We start from the raw sequence: 16,228 nt of genomic DNA, 5'->3' as shown, positions 1-16,228 counted from the left end.
GGTCACATGTTCCTGGTTCATTCGGGACATGCGCAGAAACGACAAGAGTGACAAGACCTTATGGAGCATTCGCAATTCGCTCTGCAAAATAGGGAAAATGCGCCTTCCAGCACAGATTAATTCTGTGGAGAGGCCATCCCGGCCTTTTTCGTGCGTTGCATTTTCCGACGCGCCGCCTGAGAATAAAGTGCAACTCAATAGTTTATGTTGAACGGGTTCCCAGCGAGCGCGCCCGATTGGCCGCCATGGCGCGCACGCGCTAACGAGCGGTTCAGCTGTTGCGGACAATGGCGACGTCTCGGCGGACGGTGTGATATCCCGACGGGCTAGATGTTCCCGCTACTCTGCCCGGACCCGGACGCGGGACGCGGCTGCACGTAAACGCGCGCTACGCGCATCGGTTCGCGGACGCTGAGGACGGATTCACGACACGCGGCCCCGGGTGTCCCGCTCTCCTTCCTTCCTCTCTCTTCTTTCGTTACGTTCGTCTCCTAGCCGCTCGCGATGGCTGCGGTGAACGCGAACGCGCTCTCCAGTGACATAAGCCGTAGGAATCCCCAGGACGAGTACGAACTCATCCAGAGGATAGGCAGCGGGACCTACGGCGACGTCTATAAGGTCGGTATCTCCCTACGACTTGACCTTCCCGTCAACGACCATGGCGAATGGCGAGATGTCAATTTACCTTACCGTGTTTTTCCTCTCCGCAGGCTAAACGGCTGTCCACGAACGACCTCGCGGCTATTAAGGTTATCAAGCTGGAACCTGGTGAGTGTGATCTCCACGAAGCGTCCGGTATCGTATGGTCATCGCAATCGGCTTCTCTATCTGACCGCTCGTTGGTTTTTCGTAAAGTGTCATTGCAGTTTTTTTTTTCTACGAATTCACGTGCAGCGACATGGAATGTAAAAGATACCAAACGCTTGTGTGCTCTTCAGATTATCTGTTTGCGTGTACTTTGTCCTCGTAATGAAAGTGCTGAGCTGTTACAAATAGTTGTTTCAATGTGACAAAGTAGGATAGTTTGCAATATCTGTGTGTCTTTTAGGTGATGACTTTGCAATCATTCAACAGGAGATTCTAATGATGAAGGACTGCAGGCATCCAAATATTATTGCGTATTACGGCAGTTATTTAAGGAGAGACAAGTTGTGGATATGCATGGAGTATTGCGGAGGTGGATCGTTGCAGGATATATATCATAGTATGTGAAATATTTATTGCCCAATGTTTACGTAATGTCAGGAAAAGAACACGAGGCCTCGATTTTGATGGTTCAAATATTTGAGTAATATTTAGGAAGAGGAATGCAGATTTATGATAATTTATAAATGTTGAAATTAATATTTATATACTTATAAAAAATATATAATGTATATAATCTAATTGTACATAATATATATAACATGTAGTCTTTAAATTATTTAAATTTGACTTTAAAGTTGTTGTAATATTGAGTTTTAATGTGTTTCTAGTTACTGGACCATTAACGGAAATACAAATAGCATATATGTGCCGGGAGACCCTCACTGGTTTAGCTTACTTACATAGCATGGGCAAGATGCATCGTGATATTAAGGGTGCCAATATACTGTTGACTGAAGCGGGTGATGTGAAATTGGCAGACTTTGGCGTGTCGGCGCAGATTACCGCGACGATTAACAAGAGAAAGAGTTTTATCGGTACACCTTACTGGATGGCTCCTGAGGTACATATTTGTGCTTATCGATAATACTTGAGGAGCACGCTTTACAATTACATTGAAGACCACCATAGCTGATATTTTTACAATCTACAGGTAGCAGCCGTGGAAAGGAAAGGAGGTTACAATCAATTGTGTGATATTTGGGCATGTGGGATAACCGCGATTGAATTAGCGGAGTTACAGCCGCCGATGTTCGATCTGCATCCGATGCGCGCTCTGGTTCTCATGTCCAAGTCCGGCTTCAAGCCACCGACATTGAAGGATCGTGACAAATGGAGTCCAACGTTCCATAACTTCGTCAAAATTGCCCTTACGAAAAATCCGAAAAAAAGGCCGACAGCAGAGAAATTGCTTCAGGTTATTTTATTATTTTATTATTATTTTATTAGTGTGATAGGTACGATTTATACAAAAAAGGTGTAATATTTTCATAAAATTGCATCAATGTTGTAATCTATAAGAGGTATTTCGAATTATAGCATGCGTTTTTCCAAGGGGAGATGAGCAAGAGACTGGCTTTAGAATTATTGCAAAAAGTGTCGAACCCCAGCCATATGTTCACGGATTTGGAGGCCGACGAAGACGGAGCAGTGCCCAATGTTCCGCAAAGAATAGCTTCACGTCACACCGCAAGGCCTAGGCCGAAAAGTCCTATATCGCAACTGGATAGTGACGGTAAGATTAATAATAATTAAATAATGAATGATAGATAATCTCAAAGTATGATATAATCGTAATTATGATTTACCTGCAGATCAAATCAACATCGATGGAGGGACATTACATAGAGACTCCATATCACTATCTGTGGACGCTAATCCAGCGTGGGACATTATGGATATCATGAATAACGTCAAGGTAAATCTATTGCGGACGCTTATCCTGTTTATGTGTTATTCACTGAGTATATTTTTCATAAAAAAAAAGTAATTGCAATATTGTATAAGTATTTTTCCAATATTATAATAATTATAGTAATTAATGAAAAGGCGATTTATATCAGTGATATTGAATGTCTAATTTACGTACGTACGCATAGGCCGTGCACAATTGTGATGTGCATCCAGACTGTGGGATTGGATCTGCGTTTGAAGACGTCCAGGAAAAGTAAGTTGTTTTGTATTTCATTCCATCAATTTTTTTTATCGCACATATGTGCGGAAAACACCGAAAAATATCGAAGCTTTTCTATTACTTTCACTAATATGGTAGTTGCTGTTTTGTTCAAAATTGTAAATATATCCTTATAAATACATATTCAGAGCGAGATCTCAGAAATCGTTATACAGAAAGGTTTTACGTGACGTAGACTTATATAACATTACGTATCTATACATATCTTACAATATATGTATATTGTAAGATGTTATCTTTCAAATGTACATATTGATTAAAGAGATATAGAGCAAGTTATAAGTTTCAACGTAATCATTATACACACTACTAAACAAGACAGCAATATAATATATACATCGTATTATAAAAGTCACAAACATCTTACTCGTGGCTGATAGTAACTAATAAGTTACATTGCATATGGCATGTGCGCTTATGCTTGAATCATGTCACACTTGTTGTCAACGTGAAAGAAATATGTACATTCATAACTTTTACACTTGAAACAGCAGCACATCATATTCTAAAGTATATACCTTAATAAGTATGGAAATTTTTTTTTATAAAGCAAAGGGGAATTGATCGGAAAGATATTATCAAATCTTTGAATACGAATATAGATTTTTTTTTGCAATCTTTGCCTCCAATATTATTGTTATTAAGTTATTATTTTTCTCTGTTTTTTTATTGCGAATTCGAAACTATTTATTTTACTAGAAAAATTGTGATAGTATATTTTTCAAAGATAACTTATTTTTGTATTAGTACACTTGGCGCAAACCTTAAGACAAGTAAAATATCGAAACGTCGTAGCAAAACTGGCACAGAGATATTTCGTATGTCTTTAAGGTAAATTGGTTTGATTGAAGTGAAAAGTTTCTTTTTATTTTTAACATAACAAAAATATGTTTTTGTATACCAAAACAAATTATGCTATTTACACTTACTCACTTTTATAAAATGCTTGGAAAGCTTCGACTGGTTTGTCCCTGAATGATAGAAAAGTCTTGTAATATTAAAACGGATCAAATTATAATTCTCTCCGTAATTTATAACACAAAAATATTATATTAAAGCGATTTTAAAAAGTATAAAAATTAAACATATATTATTTGTGGATAGAGTTAACAATATCAGATATTTAATCAGACTTTTAACCGATATATAATTAAACTTTTCTATATAACAAAAGGACAATTATATATGTATTGTACAGACAACTTTCAACAGATTTAACAATATATTGTATATATACAAAATTACACTACTTTTTGCATGTTAGGCAATAAATGTAATTGCTTGTATGATATTGCATGATAGCAAAGTTGTTATGCATTTTATTAAAGTTTAACAATCACTTTGAACTGTATCATATATACATCAACATAATCCATTTACTGGAATTATTTAATTTGACGTGAAAGTGAACGAAAAGAATGAATTCTGTGTATTTGTAATTACATTTTTTTTTTTTTTTAAGTATTCAAAAGAGATTTTCAATAAGACTTCCTTAGACCGTCGTTGTACAGAAATTGAGATTATGCCCATATCCTCGATATATTTTAATAACGTAGTATTCGGCTATAAAATATAATATTTATATCCTGCCTTTTTGTTAGTCCTTGCTACCGTAGCATACCTGCTCTATGCCCTAAGTTTAGTGATCTATTCCCATTATTCTTTGTATTTTTAATTTTTCTGATCAGTTTGTAATTCTAATAATTTCTCCCAACAGGAGTCTATTGCAGTACATTGATGAGGAGTTGTTGCTAAGGTATTGGCAGGTAACCCTTTTCCCTTGCACCTTGCACCTTGCACTTATATCTCCTAATTCTGTGCATAATTCTTATAAATTGCATTACTCAGACGATTAATTCGTCGCGTTTATTCGCTTACATTTGTTTGATATTTTCTTTTTTATTGCAAATATTAACATAATTTGAATTGACATGCATTTTTTTCAATTTTGTTAGTTTTTATTTGATTCCTTTGAAATTAAATGTATAATTTCCAAATTATCCCTTACGTCGCATTCAAGTTGAATAGGAAATTGTATAATTTTTAAATGTACACATTTGAGAGAACCCATTCAATTAATTGCGTTTAAAAAGAGGATTTTGATATTGATACATAATATTTTAACATAACTAAACGACACTGAAGCTATGTATAATGAAACTGATGAAATATTAAAAAATACAAATAATATAATTATATGTTAATAAAACTATAAAATTGTACAACAAAAAGGAAGCACAACTGAATATCGCAAATTTAATCGACATTCACACAGTGATTTATAGAAAAACATTAATGTGCACAATTTTTAGATAGATATAGAATGAAGTATGTTTTCTGTTACGCGTTTGATGTTATTTGTTGCATGTTAGTTTTTCCAAAGTTCTAAACACACTGCAACTATTTCTATATAGCGTATCGGCCATACTGGTGAAGGAAATTTATATACATATATGTATATACAACCTTATATCACAAAATCACAAAACACAACAAAACAAAATGAGACGTAACACAAAATGTTTATTAATTAAATTTTCTATCATATAGGATTGCCTCTCTCGATTTATACCATATTCTTGTTAATATATTTATAACTACTTGTCATACACTGGAAACTTAAAACGCTATTTGGGAAAATCGATTGCAATTACGATTGCTATAGACTTTCTTGATATATTATGGATAAAATATTAAGATTATATTTTATATAGGAAAATTCGTCGACGTGTCCATTTAATCATCTCATAATCATTTGTTATGTAAAAATGTGACGTATTTATTGAAGAGCAGAAACAGTATTAATCGTTTTATCAAGTATTTTATTTTTTTTATGTATGTTATTTATATATAACATATTAAATACATTGTTTGTAAAATTTCGAGACATATTGTAGTCATACATCCAGTAGCACCACAAAACTAGTTTATAATTTTATAGTATATGACCACAGTTTCACATGTGTGCAGGGGGAATGCAATGTCGATGGTTGGTGGGCATTGCGACCAGCTATATTCCCTGCAGTAAGTAAATAATAAATTACAGTAAACACAATTTTATTTCGGATTTTTTGGATAATATATCATCGTGAAAACATGATTTATTTTATTGTGGGTGACTAATTGAAACATTGAAATTTATAAACATATAGGATCACACCGCATTATACAAGTAATTATTACTTCATTAATATGTTTGTATCTAAAATATTTAATTATCCTTTACTAAACGATATAGGTACATAAAAAAAGTTTGATTCTATTATGCGGGGAATATTAATGGCTAACGTATCTGTTTCTGCGTATCATTTATTTCACTAGCAATATATGTTAAATTCATTCATGTATTCCATAACACCAGAATAGGCATTATATGTACGTTCGATCTCATTAACACCTTAATAACGCGATTGCCTTGTGTACTAAAATTTGCTAGAATCATGCAGCTTTACTTCTTTAACTTATTTTTTCATTATGTCTTATTCGATTTTTTTTTTGTTCAAAAAGCTACCATATATTCCCAAAAGAATACACAGTCCGAACGTTTATTTTATTATTTATGATATATACATCATATTAACATATTCACTTTTTATGTAGTATCGCTCATTCTTTATTAACAACATTTATGTTTTTTCTTTCGTGATGATTTAAAGAAAACGATTTTACGTTAACATTTGCTTAAACGTTTTCTTTTTTAGAGCTACTCTTCCATTGGGGGAATCTTCGAACGATTGCGAAGTCCATTGTCCATATTACAATGTGTCCGGTATGTAAATTATATTGTAAATTGATGAAAAGAGTCTCATTATATTCGTACAACCTATCAGATTGTCCCCTTCTTCAATTTATGTGTATGAGAATGAAGAATAGATTCATGTACAGGGTCGCAAGCGAGCCCCAGACGTCACAGCTCTGTGGACGAGTTGTACGGTCTCGTCAATAGTTCTCAGTCTTTAACAGCTGTGAATGGGCAACGGCAACGATCATTATCGGACAGCGGCCCTAGGGACGAGCCCGCGCAGTCAAACGGTATATATCATGAGCTTAGCACTTGAATAATATAGATATTCACACGATCATATCGTTCCATCGTAGCCTCCTATGAAGATATTATTTTATCAGAGATCACTAATATCTTCGCTACATTCAATCGTTTTCAGGTGACAATGAGATATCGGCCGATCGAGATAGGGAAGGTATGAGTCCTGACTTACTGTCAGACACACCACCCGTCCCTCCAAGGAGAAGGGATCGAAAGAGACATACGCCACCGAGACCCATAAGCAATGGATTGCCTCCCACACCGAAAGTGCACATGGGAGCGTGTTTCTCGAAGGTCAGTTTACAAAAAGCGAAGATTTTATATCATCTTTTCGTTAAAAGGTGTTTTTTATGGCTACAAATCAGTCTGTCATAAATAAATAATCTTTTTGTGTTGTTATATTACAGATTATTCTTTGATCATATTATTTGTTACATAGTTACTTTAATTAAAAAAAATATACATTGCGAAAATATTTTTATTTTATGTTCTTCGATAGCTATCAGTAAGATATTTATTATTTTTGTTGCAAATGTTAATAGGTATTCAACGGCTGTCCACTAAGAATACACTGTACCGCAAGTTGGATTCATCCAGATACAAGAGATCAGCATCTGCTGATTGCAGCGGAGGAAGGAATTTATAATTTGAACTTGAACGAGCTCCATGAGACTGCGATAGATCAGCTATATCCCAGACGTACTATCTGGATGTACGTTATCAAGGATGTTCTTATGTCTCTTTCCGGTAAGCAAATCTTGATCTATATTGATGCTGCTGCACGAAAGATTGATTTGTATCCTTTAAATATTATGAGCAACGTGTATTGCAGGAAAAACGCCTCAATTGTATAGACACGACTTATTAGCGATACTAAGTAAACAAACTCATAGATTTTCATTGCACATGAATAAAATACCAGAGAGATTAGTCCCTAGGAAGTTTGCTCTTACGACGAAAGTACCGGACACAAAGGGATGCACTACATGTTGCGTTGGCAGAAATCCATATAATGGGTGAGTGAAAACACAACATTTGTACATTTTTTCCCGAAAAAAAAAAAATATGTATATTACTTTTCAATGAAAGGAAATTGTAAAGAAACTTAAGTATATTAGTGATTTTTGCTTAAAAAAATTGATATTCGATATGGAATAATTAATCATATTTTTAAACTTATCTTGTTAAATAAAATTTGACCAACAATGGCGTATTTTCTAATAGGTACAAATATCTGTGCGGTGCGATGCCGGCAGGTATATTTCTAATGCAGTGGTACGATCCATTGAACAAATTTATGCTTTTAAAACATTTCGATTGCGTTCTGCCATCGCCTCTAAATGTCTTTAAAATGGTTATTACACCTGAGATGGAATACCCGATGGTATGTGTCTCAGTTAAACAGCCATATCAGCAGAACAAAATAAAGCTGGACTTGATTAATATGAATTCGGGAGCGAGTTGGTTCCACAGCGATGAATTGGAAGATATGGATGGCTCAGGTATTCTTATATGTCATACACGTCTGACAATAATCGTTTATTTGTCTACAGTCTTTATCTTTGTCTGTAAAAACATTTGAAAATTTAATATTTATGATCAAGAAAATGCGTCATCTGTTCTATAATAAAAATATTGTTTCAGCAACTGTGATACCAAGACGAGAAAATTTGAACGTTATTAACGTTACGCAATTTGAAAAGGATGCAATACTCGTGTGTTATGACAGTGAGTATTATTAATAGATATTATCTTATCGCATGTCTTATCGGTGGTATGTTATTAAATTGAACATTTTTGAATTTATAGATGTGGTGAAGATGGTAACTTTACAGGGGAAACCCCGTATTAGTAAGAAGCAACTGTCAGAGCTGCAATTTAATTTTCAAATCGAATCTATCAGTAAGCATAACATATTTCCTCTATTTGTAATTTATACTGTAATTTTCATAAATAAAATATCGTATTATATATTTTCAGTTTGTCTACCTGATAGTGTATTGGCATTCCACAAACACGGTATGCAAGGTAGAAGTTTCAAGAATGGCGAAGTTACACAAGAGATTAGCGATCCGAGTAGGACTTACAGGCTACTTGGCTCAGATAAGTACGTATTTAATGATATAAAGAAGCCGATCACACATATTAATCTAAGTTTTGAAGAACATTTGAGAAAACAATTAATCATTTACGTCTTAAACAGGGTTGTGATGTTGGAAAGTCACCTGGTTCACAGTGGCACATTGACTGAATCGGAAGGAGCGGATTTGTACATTCTCGCTGGACACGAGGCCAGCTATTAAGCATTGATCCTAAATAGCGAGCACACGCTGCATGGTCTCGCATGATATGTGATTGAACTGCATGTAACGTGAAACGACTACGAGAACGATGAGAGATTAAAGTATGCGGAGGTGAAAATTTTACAATTAATTATTCTACCGCGAATGCACGTGCGATCGGCACAACCAGCGTGCGATTCAAACGATAGTCGTTGTCTCTCCGTGTAGTCGATATCGCATAGACTGGTTATCTCCGCGATAATTTCTTTTTTTTAACGAGAGTCGTAGGGCTAGACAGTACTTTTAATAGCAAAGCTATAATGGGGAGAAATAACGAGTTTAACAAGAGGACAGAGTAAAGAGAGCGTATGTACGCAAAACTATCTTTATGCCTAATCAAATGAAGCTAATAATAGCCGCACCACTTGGAAAGGTATCGGATAAAGGCGATTTACTAGTTTATTTAGCTATATATGTATAAACTACGCTCTTATAAATCGCAGGAATACGAAAAGAGGGATTTGAAATGAAATCTCGGGAATAATTCTGTCTGAAAAGTTGTGTGAAAATGAGAAAAATAAAAACACTTATTATACAAAATCGACCTCAAGCTATCGATCAAGATCGATCTACTTAGAACTTGATCCGTTCACTCATTATTGAGATCCCAAAATCTACTCGCAACTCGTGCGTTCGCGTGAAAGAGTCACGGTGCGGTCTCGCTTCGCGCGTATTTGGCGTGAGACACTACCGTGTCTCTTGATAAAAGCCGCATCAAGTGGTCTAAAATAACCAGCCGCGTCGACGTGTTAAAGCTGATGATATCACAACGTAATATATTTTTCTTCAAATTTATTTTTTTATAATTTCTATAACAATGCACAGCAAATAAAAATAAACAGAACGATCTATTTCCGAGATTTTGATTTTACTTAAAATATTTTTAGTAGTAAATATGTTTATAGGAGCGTACTTTATGTAAAATGTTCTTCGTGCTTTTCTGGCGTTTTAATATATAGTAAAATTAACTAGCATACCGCCTTACTGCAAGAGAATCGTTGCGTTGTATCGCTTCAAATGCGCGAAGGTAACGAAGTTCTAGCAATGTTGTACAGATTTCCAATTTTATCTTTCTAGAATTGCATTATATTTAATAGCTTTTAGCCTTCGAGAACCGTTTAATCATAATAGCGTTTAATAGAATAAGAGTTCAACGTGTTTGTATTTTTAACTATTACGAGATTACTAGACGAGATGATATTTATATTCTTACACAAGTGATCGCATAGTTTTCGAAGGTTAAAGCGCTATCGCTGCATCCAGATGGGACATCCAAATACGATTCAACGAGATAGATATACCTGTCTTTGTTGTATAAATGGCATTTTCATGTAATCGAGTTTTCGCGCAATCTGTGTAACATTAATCAAGATTATACGTGTAATTTAGTATGCGGGCTGTCTCGCTTTTACCGAATCGAATTTCAATCGACTTCTCGACGAGAGAACTTTCTCGCCGAAAATCTCTTTCCGGCCTCTTCACTCTCTCGACATTAACCATGCTATAATTTTGCATAGAAGAGACAGAAAATTGAAGATTAAATAGAAAAACGATATTTCTATTCTATTATACTAAAAAATTCTACAAAGTCTTTTGTTTTTCCTAATTGAAGTACTCCGAGAAAAAGGAGATTTTTTTGTTGAGAAAAAAATTAATCCGATCTGTTAGAAGCGCGACACCGTATATCTTCTTCCAGGAATGATAGACCGTAGAGAAAACGACAACGATAAGGAAAGTAGATAATTAAAATGTATAGCGTCATAAAAAGTTTTTGAAGAATTCCATAGAAACGGATTTCCCATAGAGATTGTATAATATCGTGTATACACAGTACAAAATTCTCTTGTATCAATGTCGCACCCTCGAGAACGTGCGTATCAAACTTATACTATTTCCAAGCTTCATTTCATTGGGCATGGGATCACCTCGATCCTTATTAAGACATTGTGTTCATCAGTGTCTCTAATTTTGGCTAATTGTAAATATGAAATACGGCCAATTTTTGCGCGACGACGACGATACTGTCGCGCAGCATTTACTTTGAGAACATTCGTCTGCGCGTTACATCCGAATCGTTTTGCTTGGGACTGCAATAACGATGATACGACGTGTGATGTCGTTAACAGCTTGATTTGCACGATGGCAATCTACAATTGATTTACGTTATTTCGTTTTACAAAGTAAATCCGAAGACACAACGCAGATTTATCATCGAGTTAGTGCTCTGATGAAGCGTTATTGTGATATATGCGACAGGAAGGGGCACTCAAACAAAATAGAACAGCGATATGGTCAAGTTTCTTTCATCTGTGACTTGGTATCAAAGGATCCGAGTTGCAATTTTCATCGTTCAAGTAGCCTTCTCCGTAAATCAGTCATATATAACTATGTATTAAAGAACACAATACGCAAATCTGTTCGTAGCAGCTCTTTCTTTATATCAAGTAATTTTTTACGTTCGAGACGACGATACGATCATACATGTGTAAAGCGACGGAATAACTTCCATGTGATCGGTCTTAAGACTGGGAGAAATGCATTTCTTTGTTTTAACAATGGCACTTCTTAACTTGAAAGAGAGAGGACACATAGGACTTATAAAGGAAGATGATTATCTGTTTTGCGTTCACGTATTATAAAACGTTTAACTTGACTTCGACTGATTTTTAATGTCATTTAATTTAACAGAATTTCATTTACCTGCTTAAATTCGAATATTTCAGAATATTTGTTGCCGAGGTTCATAATAATCGATCTACTTACAAGTCGACGCTTATTGACAACCAATGAAAACATTCCTTTTTTTTTTTATTTGGAATATTTGACCAATGCTGTAAGTTATATTCATTAATCGCACAACTAATTATTAATGAACATGTTGAAGGATATTATATTTACTATATATAACGCTATATTCTATTTGTATTTTCTTGCAGAATCGATGCTAGAATTTAATATTGCTTTCTAATGTCCACTCGTTGGAAATATTTAATTACGCACAAAATCAATTATTCATTCAGTTATATCCTGAACGCAAGTAAATAGCGCGATTAGCTCGTAAAATAATTAACATAGACGTGTTTCTCGACAAAATTGAGTGTTAATTACATTAGAGTCAAATGATTCATTTATACCCGGTTGTAAGAAGATCAGGAGTTTTCGGAAATCAGCCTTGCGAGATACGTAGAACATACGTATTTTTATGTGCTTCTCGAGCTAATATTCGGCACATTTATTGTAAAGATATAAACATAGTATCTGGCACTTTTTTCCACGAATTTCTGTCGTCGAGCTCTTGCAAGTTAACGTCCTTAATTTGCACCTTTTAGGCGAAATGTAAATTGAATTGTAAAGAAAATCATCAGAGTAAAATGTATAATTACCCGCGGAATGTTAAACTATTTTGATATTTTATACGGACATTTGCGCGCTGTGTATTAGAGAGAGTAGATTTACTGAAGAAAGTACTACGCTATCGAAAAAAAAATTTACATTAACGAAGTTGTGCGAGTGTTTCGGTGAATTTTGTTGTTTCTGCTAAGTCTCTTTGTGGCGAAAATTGCGCGTCTAGATTTATATCCAAAGCAGTACAGTTTATCCTTAATGTTATCATTTACAGCAGATCCCAATGTCCGGAAATTCGTAGCGTAGCGTTTTTCTAGAGGAAGATTTAAAGATATCTTCTCAGTCATGCTCGGCGGGTGGAACTCCACTTTTGCTGGCAGTTAGCATTTAATCGGTAATTTATGCCATTCGATTAGGTAAAACTAACAGGTGAATACAATGCAGATGCGAAAACACGGAAATCTATTCGTAATACGTAATTATAATCGTTGCTCTTATGCAATCAAACACCAAGTCGACCGTTTAATCAAATTCTGCGCTGGCCGCTGACTACACATTATTCGCATATACATAAATATAATAGAACGTGCAATGTGTCTTCCCGTTATTTGCAAATAGCACACCGTATTGCTAGATGTGTTAAATGTATTTGCAATATAGCAACGTATTTGATAGTATCCGTCGATTTATCTAGGAATCCAGCCTCGTTAACACTATAAGAGAACTATTCGAGCGAGTTATTGTACGAGAAGCGTGTCTTCTTTTTGCAACAAGGCAATCCCTAATTTTTTTGCGACGTTCTCATTGTCTAGCAGGAGGAGAAAGATTGTGATATATGTCGGGAAAGAAAGAGACAAGAGCTATCTTTATTTCACGCGAGATATAATTCAACCGAGAATATATTATCTCTGAAAGCAGTTTCAATACTATTAGAAAGTTCAGTCAAATGGGAGGATAGCATTATTTCGTTCCCGTATACGGATGATTATTTGCGGAAGAGTTCTACTTCTTTCTAAAGACATGTATATTCGCGAGATATTTTGATAATGACGGTAAATAGTAACTGCAATGTTACCTGACGTGACTTTTTGTATTATTGTAAGGACAATAATTTTATTCGGAACGTCGTACACAAGTCACGAGAGAAAAAAAAGGATAGACACATCGGCATAAAGGTATATAGTATTAAATCCTTGAATCTATATAGAACGGATAAATTAGCGAAAAGTGAAGAGAGGAAGGTAAAAGTAATTAGAAAGTTTTAATCCCGTGTCGCAGACCAAGTATTAGAACCGTGAGAATTAGAGAGACAGACATACACACGTACCGTACACACAGTTTGTGTAGATTTCACATATCTGAATTTTGCTCGCGACCATACACACGAATGAGAGTTTTATTATCACAAAAGAATAGAAAAATTAGAAGATACGGGTGTAAGACACTTCAATACCCGCTTCTTTAATTTTATATATAATAAAGTCAATTTTCATCATTTCTTAAACTTATATTGATTGTTTTGAACTTATACGTGCAATACATTAAAATTTATTTATTATCTCAATTATCTGAACGAAATATGACTTCAAAAATATTATTTAAAAAAAATGCTTAAGAAACAAAATACGAGTATGTGATTTAATATTCTGCTAGCTGTTGCATCTTATCCGCAGTGTCATATACCCGTACTCTTTCTAGCGATCTTCGAAAAATCTCTTCTATGCAGACATGTACACGTATAAGTGCTAGAACAATTAATACAGCGATAAAATGTACCTGTACACCGACCATATGGATGGTTTGCCTCTACACACGGATGTTTAAGTTTCGAATTCTCAATTCTTGCGTGTCTGAAACTTCGAAATTAAGATAGCGAATGTGTAGCGAGACAGTAACGACTGTTTATTCCTTCAGCTGTCCCTCGGATCTATTCAGACTGAATTAATTGCTCTTTAAAAGAGGGCATCACTCCAATATTATCTTTGACGTTTTCCAGTTGTGGAATGCAAAGACGATTTAAAAAATTAGAAACACTCGTTACGTCAAAAATTGGAACATCTATTATTCGATAAAATTTATAAAATTCCACTATTTTTTCAGGATTCCCTGAAATATGCTAAAATTCCTAAGTTACGAACATATCCTACACTCTATGATTAATATATGCGCGTTTTATTCAATTATGTTCAAAAGTCATCGAAAAAACTTTTTTTTATGAAGCCAATATCTATTTTAGGATACGAGAATCTCAATCCCGAATTGAAGATCCATATTTCTGATATTTCCCAATCCTACGTTGGTTTAAAGAGAAAAACGCCGCCCATAATTCAATAAGGATAAGAATCCAAGGGATAGAAGATCGAGCATATGCACATACGGTTTACCATTATTTCCAATCAAGAAGATGACGATTAATGACACACATGCGTTACGTTTCGCATGCAAAGAGATACAAAATATTTTGAGAGGCAAATTCGTGAATTATCGTAAGATGGATAAAAAGAGAAATACATATATACATATATACATAAACAAATATATTTAATAAAATTCCTTGACATATATATTGTAAATTCGAAGAGATATTCATTAATCTATAATAGGATGGATTCCGATAATTTTGTTAATTAGCCGGTGGCGTTGAAGATACGAATTGCCGATATATCAGTAGTTAGTAATCAAAGCCGTAGCGACAAATAGATAACGCAATGAATGAATAAAATTATTCTTACAACTGGAAGTTAGGAGAGCGATCGAAAAAGAGATATACCGTGTTACAACGTACAGAGATTTTTAGGAATAAGGAGCTTCTGCTACGTAAAATTCTCTTAAAGTATCCGTTACGATATTTAATGCTCACGTAATTATTTATTTAATGAGTACTGCGTATAAATGCTTTTCCTCAAATTTTTCCACGGCACAGACAACGGAAATTGAACGATTAAAGACGATTCTTGTTACATTGTCGGAGACTCGTGAAAGAGGTGAACGTTAATTTATTCTTTACAGTCGAAAGTTACGTATTAGCGAGAAGTATTAGCGGGAGAAGAGTTAAGTATAGGGCGTTTCTTATAAATATTATAATTGGAACTGTACTAGCACTTAAGTCTTGTAATTACGAAAGCTTGTATATAATGTGTATAACGTATTATATATGTTACTCTTGCGTTCGCCGAACTTTCATTTTAGTCATTTTTTATATGAATGCAGCATTGTGAGAATAATTTATAATTATAAACATATTTAATTTACCTGTATCTATAAAAGCAACTAGCCAAACTTCTGTAAATAGACCGTCTCGTAATAAAATCTGTCTAAGGAAAAAATATATAGATATACTTACCTGAAAATTATTGTATCCCGAGCACTGACTTTGCTCAAAACACATGAAAGATTTTTATATAAGAAAGAAAGAGAGAGAGAGAGAGAAAGAAACCTTGCATTAATATATACATAAACCAATAACATATTACAAAAATTCTCTTGTTGCCAATGTTTTAATTATTGATCATGGTAACACAACGACGTAAGAAGTCAGTTACATGTGAAAACGATAGTAGAAAATGATAGAAAATAAAATTTATTTCGACGATGCAAAAACTTGCATTTTCAAATTCTTTCTTAGACTACAGTTTTGATTTTTTCAATCAAACACAA

General features: G+C 34.4%; 1 protein-coding gene across 6 annotated transcripts; it reads left to right on the top strand.

The window, feature by feature from the left end:
• The first annotated feature begins 241 nt into the window (after positions 1-241).
• On the top strand, positions 242-15,899 carry Hppy (MAP4K3-like protein hppy). Of its 6 annotated transcripts, XM_077405852.1 has the most exons (21): positions 242-618; positions 711-768; positions 1,049-1,204; positions 1,476-1,708; positions 1,799-2,062; positions 2,185-2,380; positions 2,460-2,563; positions 2,745-2,812; positions 3,587-3,670; positions 4,557-4,595; positions 5,810-5,863; positions 6,541-6,608; positions 6,725-6,871; positions 7,003-7,178; positions 7,427-7,631; positions 7,717-7,900; positions 8,109-8,386; positions 8,529-8,612; positions 8,694-8,786; positions 8,865-8,991; positions 9,088-15,899. In XM_077405852.1, the coding sequence occupies exons 1-21, from the start codon at positions 505-507 to the stop codon at positions 9,185-9,187; spliced, it is 2,832 nt and encodes a 943-aa protein (XP_077261978.1). In that variant the 5' UTR covers positions 242-504; the 3' UTR covers positions 9,188-15,899. The 6 variants fall into 6 exon arrangements, with proteins under 6 accessions (XP_077261978.1, XP_077261979.1, XP_077261980.1 ...); XM_077405853.1 differs by lacking the exon at positions 5,810-5,863; XM_077405854.1 differs by lacking the exon at positions 3,587-3,670 and having other exon boundaries at positions 243-618.
• The last annotated feature ends 329 nt before the right edge of the window (positions 15,900-16,228 follow it).

This window comes from Temnothorax americanus, unplaced genomic scaffold, assembly GCF_048541705.1.
Source record: "Temnothorax americanus isolate GAGA-0224 unplaced genomic scaffold, ASM4854170v1 Scaffold2, whole genome shotgun sequence".
NCBI classification, from domain to species: Eukaryota; Metazoa; Arthropoda; class Insecta; order Hymenoptera; family Formicidae; genus Temnothorax; species Temnothorax americanus.
The sequence above is the reverse complement of the archived record's forward strand: the minus strand, read 5'-3'. Positions and strand labels throughout refer to the sequence as shown.

What these genes read in the sequence shown, in the direction of transcription:
- Hppy (XM_077405852.1), top strand. Translation starts at nt 505, where the DNA reads ATGGCTGCGGTGAACGCGAACGCGCTCTCCAGTGACATAAGCCGTAGG. An exon ending in TTTGAAGACGTCCAGGAAAA is followed by an intron (nt 2,813 to 3,586) that starts GTAAGTTGTTTT and finishes TTTTTGTATTAG; the next exon opens with TACACTTGGCGCAAACCTTA. An exon ending in GACCAGCTATATTCCCTGCA is followed by an intron (nt 5,864 to 6,540) that starts GTAAGTAAATAA and finishes TTTCTTTTTTAG; the next exon opens with AGCTACTCTTCCATTGGGGG.